Source organism: Moschus berezovskii, chromosome 3, assembly GCF_049115385.1.
Source record: "Moschus berezovskii isolate FMDL1 chromosome 3, NW_MosBer_1.0, whole genome shotgun sequence".
NCBI lineage: Eukaryota > Metazoa > Chordata > Mammalia > Artiodactyla > Moschidae > Moschus > Moschus berezovskii.
Genome location: NC_142462.1, coordinates 19989561 through 20007815, shown reverse-complemented (window position 1 = coordinate 20007815; position 18255 = coordinate 19989561). Strand labels below are relative to the sequence as shown.

Genomic DNA, 18255 nt, shown 5'->3' with positions numbered 1-18255 from the left:
ACCAATCTCCCAGACCCTCCTTGCCTCCTCTCGGAAACTACCTGCGTTATTTTACATTGCTCCGATCTCTCTTACGTGAACACGCAGAAAACGACCAATCTCAGGACCCCTCTCTAAATGCTGTGGCCCCCGGTGATCAAGTGCTCTTAAAAAATTTGACTCCTGCCCCTCTTCAACCTAGATGGATGGGCCCCTTGACTGTTATCCTTACAACTCCCACAGCAGCTAAACTCTTGGGACATGAGTCCTGGTATCATTTGACCCGACTGAAGCCAGCACCCTTGCATGGGTTGCCTCCCCAGCCTTCTACTCCAACATACTCATATACTTCAAAAAGTTTAACCCCCACTAAGCTTATTATATCCAAAACCCCATTACCACCCATTGCTGAATCTGAGTAATGATTCTTCAGCTTACTGGGTGGGATTTAGCTCTTTTATTCCTATTAGCTATAAGATGGCTCTAGACATCCTTACAGCGGCCCAAGGGGGAACATGTGTTATTATACAGGTTGAATGCTATGTATATATTCCTGATTTATCAAATAATGTGTCATCTGCCCTAAAAGATATGCAAACTCAAATCCAAGCTATATGTCTAATGTTCAACCCCCATTTTGGGCTTCAGTTCTGGCCTGGATAAAAGGCAACTGGTGGAAATCGATTTAAATCATTCTTATTTTCATAATAGTGCTCTTACTGTTCAGACCTTGCATCCTACAATGTATTGCTCAAAGGATTCAGATGATGGTCCAAGCTGCCACTGAAAAAATGATGCTACTAGCTACATATTCCAGAGTCCCCTGTTGAAGACCCAACAAGACTATAAGACCACAAATAGAGTCAAGACCACTTAGAGTCCGACCATGACCCCTTCCCATGACGCCCCTGTTCATCAGGAAGCAGCCAGAGACGACTACGTCACCCCTTATCCTATCAAAAGGGTCAGAATGTAAGGTTGGACCCTGGTGGCCTTCTTGGCTTCCCCTTCCCGGTGGCCATCTTGGCTCCTTCTTCCCCTCTTCATCTCCCGCTGGAGGGAAAAAGTCCTGCCAAACCGCTGAGGAATCTCTGACGTAATAACCCTCTGCCGAGATCTACCCTCCTTCCTGACCTCCAGAGTGACCAACCTGGTCTTGCCACCTCGACTAGCTGACCATTCACAATCTTGCATTCCCGAGCTTTGCCTTATTTAGGCCTGTCCAGGTTATATGATGTCACTTCCTGCCCGGAAGACATAAAAATCGCACTCTGCCTTTGTTCAGGGCAGAACTCCCCATGGCTGTTCTTTCGGTCAGTGGGTTCTGCCCGGGAGTGTACTGCCAATAAAGCCTGTTACTTTCCCTTGGTGTCTAGGTTATTTCCTTACAGCTTGAGATGCCCGTTTTCACGACCTTACAGTCAGAACCTGTGTTCTTGACGTCAGGTAATGGTCAGGTAATTTGCATGTTTGCTCAGTCATGTCTGAGTCTTTGTGACTGTGTGAACCGTAACCCATCAGGCTCCTCTGTCCATGGGATTTCCCAGGCAAGAATACTGGACTGGGTTGCCATTTCCTTCTCGAGCAGATGTTCTCAACCCGAGGATCGAACCAGCATCTGGTCAGGTAACATGTTCCTGCCAGTCTCCACCAAACAAATGTTATTTTCTGCTCTGACAACAAAGAGCCAGGTTCCCAGACACAACGTTCCCCCTCCAAGGTCCATGCCTGGCTGAGAGGAGGCAGATCTCAGCTGGTAGCTTCCTCAGGGCCAAGTCCCCAGGCCCCACCCAACCATCATCCCTGGTACCTGAGGGGGCCGGGTACCCAGGACCCAACTAGCCCTCGGCCTCCTCAGGCTGCCCAGAGAACAGGGGCTAGACCCACAAACCAGGTCCTAGGCAGAGAGCTCCTGCCATTAGGTTGCAGAGGCGGGGACAGGGAAGAGGTTCACCACTGCCTCAAGGCCTGGGCCTGGCCAGTCGGTGGCCTTGGCGAGGGCTCTGGAGACCTGCAGGACACAGCTTCAGTCTGTTCCCTGGGCCTCCGAGGTCAGCTGCCAGCCATAAGCCACGTGAGCTGGAGAGTCCCTGGGAGAAGGCCAGGAGCCACCTCTTACCTCACACTTCCAATCCACCGGCCAAGTGGAACAGCCCCACTAACGGTCGCTCAGTGACAGTTGCTCGTTTGGGGGAGGGGCCCACTGTGGTGCCTGACCAATGGCTGAGCGACTGCTATCAGTCTTCTGGGTAACCGTTGCCAGGTAACAGCGGCCGACACAGCAACAGCCTGCGATGATGGCGGCACCCGGCCCTCCTCTATGATAACATCGTCTGATATGTAGGTGACGGCATAGGTTTAACTGATGGAGAAGGCAATGGCAAGCCACTCCAGTACTCTTGCCTAGAAAATCCCATGGATGGAGGAGCCTGGTAGGCTGCAGTCCATGGGGTCGCTACGAGTCAGACATGACTGAGCGACTTCACTTTCACTTTTCACTTTCACACATTGGAGAAGGAAATGGCAACCCACTCCAGTGTTCTTGCCTGGAGAATTCCAGGGACGGGGGAGCCTGGTGGGCTGCCGTCTATGGGGTCACACAGAGTCGGACACGACTGAAGTGACTTAGCAGCAGCAGCAGCAGGATGCTTCTCCTTAGAGTTGTGAAGGGTTTCCCCTCCAGAGAGCTAAGTCAATGCTAAGGGTTGTTTTCTTCTTCATTCTACTGCTTGCCCTCTGCAAGTCTACCTACATTTTATGTTTCTGCCATTTTCCTACATGTATGTATGCTTAGTAGTGGTAGAAAGAAATGATTCCAGGGGTTCTTGTGTCAACTGTCGACCTCTTCACACATTGAGATAGTTTGTTTCCTATCCTTATGAAAACGCTTTAGCACTTCACCACTTTTTAGCACTGTGAGTTTGGCCACATCACAACCTCTCTGTGCCTCAATTCCTATAAGCACAAAGGGGATTTTTTTCTACTTACTTCATAGGGCAGTTGTGAGGACAATTCAGTAAGTAAATATTTCGCACAGTACTTGATACTTGTTGAAATCTGAAAGTGTCAGTCGCTCAGTCTTGTCTAACTCTTTGCAACCCTATGCACTATAGCCCACCAGACCCCTCTGTCCATGGGATTTCTCAGGCAAGAATACCGGAGTGGGTTGCCATTTCTTTCATCACGGGATCTTCCTGACCCAGGAATCGAACCCAGGTCTCCTGCATTGCAGGCAGATTCTTTACCGTCTAAGCCACCAGGGAATACTTGTTAGCTATTATTATTTTATTATTATCATGACTTGTGGAGGACCTGACTTACTTGCAAAATATCACCAAGATATCATCTAAGAAACAAAACCCACATTCTGAGACTTTTAGGGTTGGTATGGAGAATCTGAGATATTTAAAATGTACTTCAAAAAAATAAATGAATAAAATGTACTTCAAAGAAACTAAGTGATTTGCCTAAACTCCTGTTTAGTAGGAATGGGTCCATCAAATACATATTCTTATGTGTTCAATTTAACTAAGTAATAACGCTGCTTACACTTTATTAATAGCTACCATTTTCCAAAGTTTTTCCATATACCATGACCATTAAAATAAGAAGTTGTTCATTGTGCCACGTGCCATGATGACTAAAATGAAAAGTTATTTCAGTGGTTCCAGCATTCTGGATTTAATGAATCAGCAAATTTTTTTAATTGGAGATTTAACATAGGGCTGTTTTTTAAAAAAATTAATTCCTTTAAATTGAATATATTCTATTCTAGGAGAAGATCATTATATGTCAAAAACTCTTGACTTTTTGGTTAAAAATTTTATAGCACTTCAAAAATGGAGATAGATAATACATCCTATAACACAAAATTCACGATTTTGAAGTGTACACTTCAGTGGATTTTAGTATATTCCCTACACTGCAACCATCATTACTATCCAGTTCCAGAGGACTTTCATCACTCCACAAAGAAATCTTCCACCTATCAGCAGCTAGTCCCAGATCTCCCTTATCCATCTATTCAGTTCAGTTCAGTCACTCAGTCATGTCCGACTCCTTGTGACCCCATGAATCACAGCAAGCCAGGCCTCCCTGTCCATCACCGACTCCCAGAGTTCACTCAAACTCATGTCCATCGAGTCGGTGATGCCATCCAGCCATCTCATTCTCTGTCGTCTCCTTCTCCTCCCGCCCCCAATCCTTCCCAGCATCAGAGTCTTTTCCAGTGAGTCAACTCGTCGCATGAGGTGGCATAGTAGTCAATGTTTCTATCTCTTCAGATATGTCCTTTGGAATATCTTTTATCTATGCACAAAATGGCTGTCTCAGATATGTGATCTGGTTTTCATTCTTTGCTGTCTAAATTAAACTGCCTGCCCAAAACTTTGCCTTGGTGTGTGGGTTGCCAGGGGCATATGTAATATGTATAACAGAAGGTACAGTAGAGAGTATGAAACTCTTAAGAGACCTCACTGTCTACATTTACTTCCAATTTTTAATTTCGTTCATCTTTTCTTTCATTAACTTGGTATTTAATCATATAACATGCCAAATTACATATACTTTGAACTTAGTTTGAAGACAGCTAATGTTCTCAGTAATCAATACAAATAAAAACAGTATTATAAGAACGTATTTTTTAAAAAATTTACATCTAAGTTCCCAAATTCTGGTCCAAATTTGTGCTCTTATTTCATTGCTCCATTGTATGTGCACACATTCTGTTCATTTCTAAGACAATTTTATTTTAAAATAAAGATTCAAATGTATTACATTTCACTATGTTTTACCTGTTTACATGTCTCTGAGTGGAATATGAACTCCTTGAAGTAAGGCCTTTGTCTATGTTTGATTTTCAGCACACTGCATGGTACATGGTATAAAATAATGTTGAATGAAGTAATGTGATTTAAATACATAAACAATGTATCAAAACCTACAATAATACCCAATTATATAAAACAACTCCTCTATAATACTACCTATGTTAGTTGCTTAGTTACATTCATTCTTTGCAACGCCATGGTCTGTAGTCCACTAGGCTCCTCTGTCCATGGAATTCTCCAGGCAAGTGGGTAGTTACTCCCTTCTCCAGGGATCTTCCCAACCCAGGGACAGAACACAGGTCTCCTGCATTGCAGGCAGATTCTTTACCATCTGAGCCACCAGGGAAGCCCAATATTGTATACTACATATACACATATCATCTAAAGTTTTATGTAGTTCACAACCATATTCAAAATAATACTCAATATTTGAAAAATTCAAAACGACATATTTAGAACACTATAAAATGTCACATGTATAGAGTTTTACATAGTATTCTAATACCTTGTAAATTAGTTATTACATATACACAGCACACTGTTTAGCAGGGTATTTATCATAGCTTATGCACAAGACAGAAGAAAATTGAACAATGAAAAAGCTTGGAGATTAAAGTCAGGCAAACAAACCCGCATTTGGATTGTTTAGCACTACCTGAGTGATGCAGGCAGTTCTTTGTGAATTTTCTGTGATGTGGAGACATTTAATTTCAGGGTTAGGGAACTGGTTTAAGGGTTAATTAATTAACTGTTTAATCTAATGTAAGAACCTGCACTTGGCCGACTTTTGAGGAACTTTAGCCGATACTTCATCCCTCAGCCTAAACCAGGTAACGGCATTTATTTTTTCCACACATTAGGAGTCTTTTCCAGTTAGGGAAACCTACCCTGTTTCTCAATTTGTCAAGTCAGAGAGTCCGGGTAAAATGGTAAAGGCACAAAACAATCCATCTTTCTAACTCTTGAATAACTGCTAAACCCGCAGGAAGCGCCGGGCGGACCTCCAGTATCCCAGCATTCCTTGCGCTACCCGGCTGCTCTTCTCCCGTATCTCTATGGTAGAGTCAGCATAGAGGCGGTCGCGGCAACGGCGGAGGCGGCTGCGGTGAGGAAGAACGAGGGTTCGAACTTTCTTACTGGCCTGAGAGCTTTGGGGCTCCTGGGGTCACGATGTCAGAGAAAAAACAGCCGGTAGACTTGGGTCTCCTGGAGGAGGACGACGAGTTCGAGGAGTTCCCTGCGGAAGGTAGGCCGCGGCCCCTGGGCCTCGTGGACCGTGACTCAGGCCTCCGAGTGGAGGCGGTGTGAGCCGAAGGGCCCGGCCGGGGGGCGCCGGGGGGGAGTGAGGGCCGTGCCGTTGGGACTCGAGGCTCTGCTCGCTCGACCCTTCACGGCTGCTTCGGGTCGGAGTGTCACGGTGGATTCACCTCAGCAGTGAGGCCAAATTCTGTTTCCTCACTGGGAGGAGCCACGGTGGTTCCCCAGCCCAAATCCGGTTGGTGTGTCCTGTTACGCTTCAGCTCGGTTACCCGCCACCTCGTTCGTATCTACACAGTCTTTTCCCCTTATTTACTGTTGTCGTTACTATTATTTGTTTTAGCAGTCTTCCTTTGCCTTGAACCCTTCCAGAGTTGAACTGTTCCTAGTTAGACCAGTGCTGCTTACTTTCAGGATTTCGCACATGACGCCTGTTGAGTAGAATGGGAGGATCAGGTGTTGATGCTTAACACCCGTTATTGCCTTTCTCTTGTTCCTCATTCACTTTTGATCACTTAAAGTTTTAGGATTTATAAAACCCCAAGACGTCTGCATTTTTGTTAGCTTCTTGGTTGCCAAGAGGAACTTGTAAGTAATAGCAAATAGGTAACAGTGGTTGAGTGGTTGCTTGTCTTGAATGTTTTGCTTGTATTAATTCATTTTCACAAGTCTAGTAAGTAGTAACTGGCATTAACATTTTTCAGATAAACAAACAAGCTTAGAAAAGTTAAGAAACTTGCCCAGTGTTGCATAAGTGGCTTGAAAAAATGGACAGCTGGTTGGTTCAGTTGACACTAGCACTCTCTTTAGCGGTATTGCTTCTGTTTGTTAGATCGTTGTTGCCAGTTAGATTTCCAAAATTAATTGGTTTTTATGGACTAATTGTTATGCATAGGATAAATATTTGTCTCCTAATGAAAGTGGCTTTTCTAAAAGTGGTAGAGAATTGGGGTTGATGGTGAACAGATCTGTTACATTAAACTGTTATTGCGTCACCAAAATCTTCCTAAATTGTGCTCCTACTGTGTATAAAACCGCATAGCTGTAACATTTGTTATTTTTATTTATAGTGTATTCAGTTTAATGGAAGAAGACATCAGAGCACTTATTACACAAACTCATAAACTAACTCAAAAGTACATTTATTTTCATTTCTGGGATTCATTTTGTGTTGTTTTTTGTTTTGGTAGTGGATTTATCTGTCCAGACATATTTTCTTGATCTCACTTTCAACTTGGTTCATAATCCTTAACTGTGAGCTACCTAGTAGAAAATTGGCCTATTGAGATTAGTATCTGCTTATAACTCAAACTTAATATTTGATATAGTTAGCATTTATTCATTGTTTATCAGATACAAGATACAATATTAGGTACTTTATCTACATTTTATACTCTAATTCTCACAACTCTAAGGAAACAGGCTCAGAGATTGTAAAAGCAAGTCATCAAGTGGTCAGGATCTAAAAGGTCTTTGAGTCCCCAACCCAAGCAAAGTGAAAGTGAAGTTACTCAGTCACTCAGTGGTGTCCGACTCTTTGCGACCCTGTGGATTGTAGCCCACCAGGCTCCACCTTCTTTGGGATTCTCCAGGCAAGAGTACTGGAGTGGATTGCCTTTTCCTTCTCCAGGGGATCTTCCTGACCCAGGGATCGAACCCAGGTCTCCCGCATTGCGGGCAGATACTTTAACCTCTGAGCCAACAAGGAAGCCCAAGCAAAGTTCAGCCTAAATCCCTAACGTTTAGCACAGTGCCTGGGACATGGTAGATGGTCAGTAAATGCTTGTTGAATGAACAAACTTGTGTTTAAGATAAGTACTTGAGAATTCACTGCTTAAAAAGTATGGTGGCTCAGATGGTAATCTGCCTACAATGCGGGAGACCTGGGTTTGATCCCTGGGTTGGGAAGATACCCTGGAGAAGGAAATGGCAACCCACTCCAGTACTCTTGCCTGGAAAATTCCATGGACAGAGGAGCCTGGTAGGCTGCAGTCCATGGGGTTGCAAAGAATTAGACACGACTGAGCGACTTCACTTTCACTTTTTCAAAGATAATTGTACCTGATGACACATTTGATGTTTCAGCAACTTTCATCAGTTTTTGCAGAATGTTATTCTTACACTGGTTATGTTGTGAGCATCAGTTTATCCAAAATATTTATAGTTACATATGTTTAAAAAATCTTACTAAAGTTAAAAGGAAAAACAAAGAATTTTCTTTCCTCTGAACAGACTGGTTTTCTCTCTCACAGTAGACTGGTTTGTTAGCATTAGTAGCTCACCATTTATTGGTCACCTTACAGAAAATTTATCATCTTCAGGTTTGAATATGTAGAACTTAATTCATTCAGGAAACTTTCTCTTTAGAATGAGAAATAACGTTTGAAATGCCTTTGCATGTTCAGATTTTTGTACGTTCTCCAGCTTATATTTCAAATAGGTAAAGTCAGAGAAGTGCTGTTCAAAGCAGTACTTTGAAACTGGCCTGTTTTGAATCTTTCAGTATTTCAGTTTTCAGATCAGCTACTAGTGCCCTGAATTACTTTTCAAGTCTTTTCCCTTCTTTGGAGATTGTTTTCCTTGTGATTGTCTTATGGTAAATATGCCATTGATAAACTTGCTAGCAGATCATGATTAAAATTGCCCATAGCCATGTTTGGTTTATAGGAAGTCTTACTTTCAGTGGTCTATTGGGTTCTATGCTCCAGAAAGTGAATGATGTCCATTATCTAAGGTAGCTTTCAGTTAAGAGCCCGTTTCATGAAAGTCATTACTGAAATTGTGTATCTTTGGTTTGACTAAAGAATTGTAGGTCTTTTGAGGGTGTTGTTGCTTCATCTCATTCTGGATAAGAATGTGTTAGGTGGGTGTCAGTTCAATCATAAGGAAAGGGAATTTCTGTTTTAGAGAACTAAAATAGTTCAGTGTTTAGTCTAATTAGTCTAAAATAATTTAGTGTTTTCATGGAGACTTCTTTGTTTCTTCTGAATAGGTTTTCTTCAGGGTGAGGTGTAACATGTAGGGTGATTTTCTGAAGTTGCAAGGGAACAAATGCTCCTTTTTATAATTTATAATGAAAATAAAAATAATCAAATGAAATCTAATTAAACTTAAAAGCTTCTGCAGCAAAGGAAACCATAAACTAAACAAAAAGATTATAGATGAGAAAATATCTACAGATGAAGGGACACACAAGACTTTTAAACTTTAAAACTGTGTATCTGTATTGTTAGTCCTCATGATTCTAATTGGTGGGTATGTAATCTGGTCATAAACAGGAACTGTTAAAAATCACTTTTAGGATCTTTGTGAATTCTGCAGCTTCTGGACTATTTAAACTGCTTGAGTATAAGCTTTATTGGAAGACTTTCCACATTTTGAAAATGGTCATAATAGTTTTGGAGGCTTGGAATGTTTAGAAGTTTAGAACTGGAAAGCAACTTAAAGTCAAGAGAAGCTAGCACTTGTCAAGATCTTATAGCTAGGTTAGCAGGGTGGCGCCTAAAATTGAACTAATCTGTAATATATTTGAAATTTTAAACAATTTTGTAAATCAGACATAAAAGCTGTTAAAATATTTTCATTAATCTCATTTCTCTTACAGTGAGAAGTGGGTGTGAATAAAAATGGGAAGAGCCAGTGGGCCTTTAAGTTCTTTTATTCGCTTCTTCCTGTGCCAGAATTGAGAGGTTTTTTTCCCCCTTTTTTGAGGGAAAAGAATATTTAAAATGAACCTGATTTTGCCTTCAGAAGCAATGATGTTTACAAGAAAATACTGTTACACTTAGTAGTCTGTGCCTTTTCTATAAATCAGTGAAACTGCTGTGCTAGCTGAAGCAGACTGTGTGCTAAGTCAATTCAGTAGTGTCTGACTCTGTGCGACCCTATGGACTGTAGCCCACTAGGCTCCTCTGTCCATGGGATTTACCAGGCAAGAGTACTGGAGTGGATTGCCATTTCCTCCTTCAGGGGATCTTCCCAACCCAGGGATTGAACGTGCTTCTGATGGTTCCCTAATGCTAGTATTAACATTGTGGAATAACTGAGGCACTTTGGCCTGTGCCTAACAAAATAGGATATCTTATAGTGTAGTTCTTAACCAGGGGAGTATTTTTGGATATCACATTCACTTGTCTAGTGAGAAAGTAGAATAACTTAGCATATAGTGGGTAAAGGTCAAGGATTTTAAACACCTGCTATGCATAGACCAGTCCTTCACAAGGAGGAGTTGTCCTATGAGAAATGTCACTGAGAAATATTTATGTGAACATTGGATCCCAACTGAAGTTAAATCCTCAACAGGAAGGTTCCTTAAAATCTTAAATATTGAAAGTAGATACAGCTAATACCATGCCAGATACTATACTAGTCAGTTTACCTAAAACCAGAAGGGCTTTGGTATAGTAAACACATAAATTAAATCGCGTTTAAATTAGTTGCATGGTAGTAGCAAGAAACATAGAATTATGTTAACTAAAATCTTATAATAAAAAAGATAAATAGTGAGGGACTTCCCTGGTGGTCTAGTGGCTAAGACTGAACTCGCAGTGCAGGGGGTGTAGGTTCCATCACTGATCAGGAAACTAGATCCAGCATGCCACGACCAAGAGTTCCCATGCTGCAACTAAAGATCCCGCTTGCCACAACTAAGATCTGGTGCAGCCAAGTAAATAATAATAGTAATAATAAAAAGAGTGGGCCATGCCTCAGTCTTACATATATTAAAAAAAAAAGATAAATATACTACATGCTAAAGTACATATGTGATTTCTGTTCATGGTAATCATATGCAAGAAGAAAGTTTCTGAGCCCCAGGATGTGTGTGTATTTCCCTCACAAAGGACAGTATTTTATATACTGTTTTTCTACTTGCTTTTACATTATATATCTTAGACATGTGTCACATTAACATAAACATCTACCTCATGCTTTTTAATAGTTGTGTTCTACTAGTCCATTGTATGCACATTAAATAATCTATAAATATCTATTGATATCTAGTGGTTTTAGGTTTTTTGTTTGCTTGTTTTTATGCTTTGTTTTTTCTGTTACAGAATATATTGAGGTGAATATTCTTATATCTTTGCTTTTGTTCTTATTTGTAAGATAAATTCTTAGGATAGTTTGATAGTTATTCCGACTATCATTCCAACTATTAACAATGGAATAAATTAATACTCATTTATTCTATTGTTGATAATCTCTTTATTAAGTTAGTGTCTGTGATTCTTTTCCACTGTTAGATTACACTTTCTCTCTTTGTAATTAATAGATATTTTACTGAGAGGGACTTTGAACCTATGTAAATACAGTTTTCCATTCATTATCAGACTTTCAGTTTATTTGTTTGTGTATTTGTATCAGTACAGATTCATGGATTCTCATTCAGTGGGTTATAATTTGTTGCTGTTATTTATTTTGATCTTTAGAGTGCCCCAGATTTGAACATCAGAAATCCCATCAAGCTGTCTTCTGTGACCTTTTGATGTCACCATCATTCTTTGTGCATTTTGTAACATTCTGATATAACAAAGTATTTCAAGCTGCTGCTGCTGCTAAGTCGCATCAGTCGTGTCCAACTGTGCAATCCCAAACCAATTTTATCTTTTTCCTGTTCCAGTCCTGGAATCAGCCATTCCTTTAAGCTGCAATCGTTTTGGTGGAGATGATACTTGGATGGCAAGATCTTACCTCCAGTTGTGCTAATGACTTTTGAGATGCTCTCAATGGAAGGAGCTAGGAAATACACGAATGTGTGTATACATATATACTCTTTTATATCTATTTATGTATGCGGTAGTATAAAACCATGAATTCAGATAGATCTCTCTAGTTTACAGTTCAACATCATAGGGCTCATTCTAGTTTGTTCCCTTTTCACATTTGTAACTTTCTTCCCCAATAGTGAGAACCTGGCTTCTGTTATCATAAATAATTGTCTGTTGGGTGATTGTCCTTCTAACCAATGTTTGTTGCCCTCCCCACCCAACAAATCCCCTTAGCATCTCACTTGGGCTTCAACATTTTATGCCAGGCCACTGTCACCTTTCCTTCCTCTAGTTTTAGATGGTTTCTTCACTCTGCCTTGGCTATGACACAACAACCACACAACACTGCCCCTCCACAGGAATGCACTTCTGGCTCTGCTTGGGCTCTGACACCTTATTCCAAACCAGGTACCTTTTGAATTTTGACATAGTCTCAGATTGCCGTTTACAAGTGTTAGTCACTCAGTCGTTTCCGACTCTGTGCAAACCCCCATGGACTGTAGCCCACCAGGTTCCTCTATCCATGGGATTCTCCAGGCAAGAAGACTGGAGTGGATTGCCATTTCCTTCTCCAACTATGGTTCACCTTTTCCCTCAGAAGGTTACCTATACTCCATATTAAACATTTTAGTCTTTACAAACATGAGGGATGAAAATGGAATTGCATCATTTGATTTGGATTTATTTCTTTGAGTGACATTGACCATTGCATTTTTTCTTGAATTGTTACCTTCTTAATCCTCAGTTCCTTCATGTAATTTGTGGATAATAACTAGAGTCATGTAGCCACCTCATGCGATGAGTTGACTCACTGGAAAAGACTCTGATGCTGGGAAAGGTTGGGGTGGGAGGAGAAGGGGACGACAGAGAATGAGATGGCTGGATGGCATCACCAACTCTGTGGACATGAGTTTGAGTGAACTCTGGGAGTTGGTGATGGACAGGGAGGCCTGGCGTGCTGTGATTCATGGGATCGCGGAGAGTCAGACACGACTGAGCAACTGAACTGAACTGAACTGAAGGATTATATGATTATATTAGTCTGTTTGAGCTGCCATAACATAATACTGTAGATTGAGTGACTTAAACAATAATAATTTATTTTCTTGCAATTTGGATTGTGGAAAGTCCAAGATTAAATGTTAACCTGTTCAATACCTGGTGAGGGTTCTTCTCCTGGCTTGCAGATTGTTGCCTTCCCACCATATCCTTACAGGGTAGAGAGAGAGAGAGTGCTCTCTGGATTCTCTTCTAACAACACTAACTTCATTATGAGGACTCTACTCTCATGATTTCATTACTACCCTCATTACCTTCTAAAGTCCCCATCTCCAAATACCATCACAATGAGAGTGACTAGGGCTTCAACATATGAATTTCAGGGTTTGACACAAGCATTCAGTCCATAAGAATGATACATTTTATGTACAGCATAGACTTTGGCACAAAGTTGGGATTCAATGAACATTAGTCCCCCCTTTTTTTCTCCCTCCTAATGTTAAGGATTTGGATTTTTGTGTGTTTGATATTTATTTAATTTGAACCATTTTTGACAAATATTTTGTAATTTTAGATGTATCCAAAATTAAGCTTGTTGAGCTTGTGGGTTATTTGATTATCTTTTAGTATTAAAAACTTACAAATTAAAAAACACTGTCAAAAGTTTTTCCAAAAGTACTTTAAAAATAGTTGGTTATTTACATAAAATATGAAGATATATACTGGCACACACTGTTTTAAGAATGTGTACAGGAGATATAAAGAAATACAGTGGAATGAAAAACCCCAAGTCAAGATACTAGTGCTTGCCAGAGCTTTGTGAGAGGTGTGACTCAGGATATTAAACAGTAAAACTACTTGGAAAAACTATTTGCTTACTTAACTTAGTGGAATGAAGAAGCATTAAGCAGTTGTGATTTAAATAGTGTTCTGCGTTACATAGTAATGTTTTTAAACATAATCCACTGAAAGATGTGATGAACAGTGAAAACGAGGGGAAAATAGAAGTTTCAAAAACTATACTTACACTTTTCTGAAGTATTAAAAATTCACCAAATACTTTTTTTTTCCCCAATTTTCTGTTCTGTTATTGAAGTAATGCTTGATAGAAATAGTATTATCTTTATTCTGGACCCAGTTTCTCTTTTTTACCTTCATCACCCCTTAAGTTTCCTTGCAGTGGTTATTACATAATAAATAACTTATTAATTGGATATATGTTTGTAGAGTGCTTCCTATAAATCTGGCACTGAAAGGGGCAGAATGAGAATGATTCTAGCTGCCATTTATCAGTACAAAGTGCTTTAAACAGTCTTGTGTAATCCTCATAACAGCATAATGACAGTTTTATAATTCAGTCAGTTCAGTTCAGTCGCGTCCAACTCTCCGCGACCCCATGAATCGCAGCACGCCAGGCCTCCCTGTCCATCACCAACTCCCGGAGTTCACTCAAACTCATGTCCATCGAGTCGGTGATGCCATCCAGCCATCTCATTCTCTGTCGTCCCCTTCTCCTCCCGCCCCCAACCTTTCCTAGCATCAGACTCTTTTCCAGTGAGTCAACTCGTCGCATGAGATGGCCAAAGTATTGCAGTTTCAGCTTTAGCATCAGTCCTTCCAGTGAACACCCAGGGTTGATCTCCTTTAGAATGGACTGGTTGGATCTCCTTGCAGTCCAAGGGACTGTCAAGAGTCTTCTCCAGCACCACAGTTCAAAAGCATCAGTTCTTCGGCGATCAGCTTTCTTCACAGTCCAACTCTCACATCCATACATGACCACGGGAAAAACCATAGCCTTGACTAGACGGACCTTTGTTGGCAAAGTAATGTCTCTGCTTTTCAGCAAAATAACTTAACCAAGGACCCAGTTAACTAGAAGCTGCATTGAGTGAAATTTGACTCTTTAGGTAGATATTTGTCTGTGAATTTAGTGATATAAATGTCAGTGGAGATATGGATCAGTAAGTGTTCATGCCAGGCTTGCGCTTTTTAGTATTTTGCAGGTGCTTATCCTATGGGGAGGGCTGCAAGCCTTTCTCTCCCCACCCCCAATTAAAGCAGAACACCTTCACTTTTGACTGGGTTTATCTGTTGGGTTTCTGGGTAAGGTTTTGCTTGGTTTCCTTCCAGTGGAAGGGGAATTACTGGTGGTGTGAGGATTAAGCCATTGATAGTAAAGTGCAGCAGCAGTTTAAAAGAAGGGGAAATTATTTCCAGTTGTGTACCATGTAAGGCAGCGACATTTGAACAGAGCTTTCAAAATGTAGAAATGTAGGAAAGGGATTTCCAGAAAAAAAGAGGACTAGATACTTGGAGGTAGAAAGTCAGTGTCTGTGTGTGTTTTATTTGACTATGAAGTAGTTGCACGTGCAGGTAGTTTGGGGACTAATCATGGAAAGCTTTAAGTCACATGACCAGTTTGGACCTGATCCTTAGGTAGATGAGAAGGGGGGAGGATTGTTTGTTTGATATGTGTAAGTTTCCTTAAGCAATAGTCAGTTTAGGAAAAACTAACCCAGCAGAATTAATTTGAAAGGATAGAAAGAAAGAGTCTGGGAAGCTAATTAGCAAATTGTTCAAATAGCTTAGTTAGGTCTAAGGGCCTATAGTAGGTTGTTATTAGAAAAGAATGATGCAGAAATAGCAAGGAAGCTTTGGCAACTAGTTTGGTACTGAGTGTGGGAATAGGAAAAAATCAGGGATTGTGATTTTGCACTTCCATGACTAGTGGAAGACCCATGGTGGAAAAGATAAGAATAATTCATGGCTTTGGGGAATTTTATAGAATTAAAGCGTCTAGTTCAAGGCTATGGTTTTTGCCGTGGTCATGTATGGATGTGAGAGTTGGACTGTGAAGAAAGATGATCACCGAAGAATTGATGCTTTTGAACTGTGGTGCTGGAGAAGACTCTTGAGAGTCCCTTGGACTGCAAGGAGATCCAACCAGTCCATTCTAAAGGAGATCAGTCCTGGGTGTTCATTGGAAGGACTGATGCTAAAGCTGAAACTCCAATACTTTAGCCACCTCATGCGATGAGTTGACTCACTGGAAAAGACTGATGCTGGGAGGGATTTGGGGCGGGAGGAGAAGGGGACGACAGAGAATGAGATGGCTGGATGGCATCACCGACTTGATGTACTTGGGTTTGAGTGAACTCCGGGAGTTGGTGATGGACAGGGAGGCCTGGCGTGCTGTGATTCATGGGGTCGCAAAGAGTCGGACACGACTGAGCAACTGAACTGAACTGAAAGCACTGATCAACAAAGAGGACCAAAGTTAGCGTGTTTGTAGTGGGATCTGATACACACACACACACAACGTATATTGTTGTTGTTCAGTCACTAAGTTCTGTCTGACTCTTTGTGACCTCATGAACTGCAGCACGCCAGGCTTCCCTGTCCTTCACCGTTTCCCAGTGTTTGCTCAGACTCATGTCCATTGAGTTGGTGATGCCATCCAACCATCTCATCCTGTGTCGCCCACTTCTCTTCCTGCCCTCAATCTTGCCCAGCATCAGGGTCTTTTCCAGTGAGTTAGCTCTTCGCATCAGATGGCCAAAGTATTGGAGCTTCAGCATCAGTCCTTCCAATGAATTTCAGGGTTGATTTCTTTTAGGATTGACTGATTTGAATTCCTTGCTATCCGAGGGACCCTCAAGTGTCTTCTGGAACTCCATAGCTCAAAAGCATCAGTTCTTTGGTACTTAGCCTTCTTTATGGTCTAACTTGCACATCCGTACATGACTACTGGAAAAACCATAGCTTTGACTATACCTACCGTTGTTGGCAAAGTGATGTCTCTGCTTTTTAATATACTGTCTAGGTTTGTCATAGTTTTCTTCCAAGGAGCAAGTGTCTTTTAATTTCATGACTGCAGTCACAGTCCACAATCATTTTGGAGCCCAAGAAAATAGTCTGTCACTGTTTTCATTTTTTCCCCGTGTATTTGTCGTGAAGTGATGGGACTAGATGCCTGATCTTAGTTTTTTGAATGTTGAGTTTTAAGCCAGATATGTTTAATTATTGATGAAAGGAATTACATTTGAACTTCCTTTTTTAAAAAATGTAAGAAAAATTACAGATGATTATGTAAGTCATCTTGGGCCTCTGTTTCAGACTCTGAACCACAAACAACTGAAAGTTCACCAGTACTCTGGTAGCAACATCATTTAAGACTTGCTTTTGGTTGTTTGCTCTGAAGTTCTCCACTGACACTTTTGATCCTTGTTGGAGAAAATGTAGGTATAGTATAATGGTGCTATGTTCGCAGTGATTTCCTAGCTACTGGGTATGTAGATGTTTTTGTATCATGATAACCTACAGAAATGAAATTTTATAAAAAAGTTTGATATGTTTTATACAACTTAAGCAGGAACATGTGTAAATTTAAATCAGAATGACTAGATATAGTGTGGCTTTATTATCATATTTATGACTGTAATGATGCTATTTGCAACTATGGCTGTCTCACCTTTGGTGGTGAATGTACAATTTAAAACTTTTTTGAACTTTCCTTTGTTTCTTTTATATTTTTCTTCTTGTAATGTTCTGTATATACATGCACATTTTTTATTTGAAGGAACTTTGTTGGAGATTAGTTTGTTTATATTCAGAGTAGTTTTACTGTTAAGGAATGAATGAGAGCTTGATGCTCCTGAAAATCGCTGTGAAATAGAATATTTGCAACCCTGCTGCTGCTAAGTCACTTCAGTCGTGTCCGACTCTGTGTGACCCCATAGACGGAAGCCCACCAGGCTCCCCCGTCCCTGGGATTCTCCAGGCAAGAACACTGGAGTGGGTTGCCATTTCCTTCTCCAATGTGTGGAAGTGGAAAGTGAAAAGTGAAAGTGAAGTCGCTCAGTCGTGTCCGACCCTTAGCGACCCCACGGACTGCAGCCTACCAGGCTCCTCCATCCATGGGATTTTCTAGGCAATAGTACTGGAGTGGCTTGCCATTGCCTTCTCGTCTTTACTTTTCTCCAAAGTGGTATACTTCATACTTTCAAGAAATTTCAGAATGTATGTTGGAGAGTGGGGAGAGTAAATACTTTTAAAAACATTGAGAGAAAAACTTTTTCATACTTAAATGTCAAGGTGATACTTAGATGAAGTATTGGGATCTTTGATAACTGATTTTTGAAATTTAAAGCCAGTCGAAGATATAGTTCTCACTGGCAACTGTGAACAAAGCCAAATTTGGGGCAAAGTCTCAAATAATTTAGGATTGCTAGAAATTTAAGTATTAAGCATCTGTTATTGGTTATTTCCAATTCTGACTTCTTAAAATATGGTAATTTTTTAGCAGTATGCATCTGGAGGTCTGCACACTGAAGTAAACACAGCTGTGGTTATTTAAATGATTAATCACAATCTTGGCAGTGTATTTAGTTTTGAAGATACAGTGTGTAGTTTATAGTCATCTA

At 40.8% G+C, this 18255-nt stretch overlaps 1 protein-coding gene across 1 annotated transcript in view; it reads left to right on the top strand.

Annotated features, from left to right (window-relative positions):
• The first annotated feature begins 5843 nt into the window (after window positions 1-5843).
• Window positions 5844-18255, top strand: part of SEM1 (SEM1 26S proteasome subunit) — a 29892-nt gene continuing 17480 nt past the window's right edge. The window contains exon 1 of the mRNA XM_088833356.1: window positions 5844-6054. Within this exon, the coding sequence (XP_088689482.1) occupies window positions 5979-6054 (76 nt within the window). The 5' untranslated portion in view covers window positions 5844-5978. The remainder of the gene's footprint in view (window positions 6055-18255) is intronic.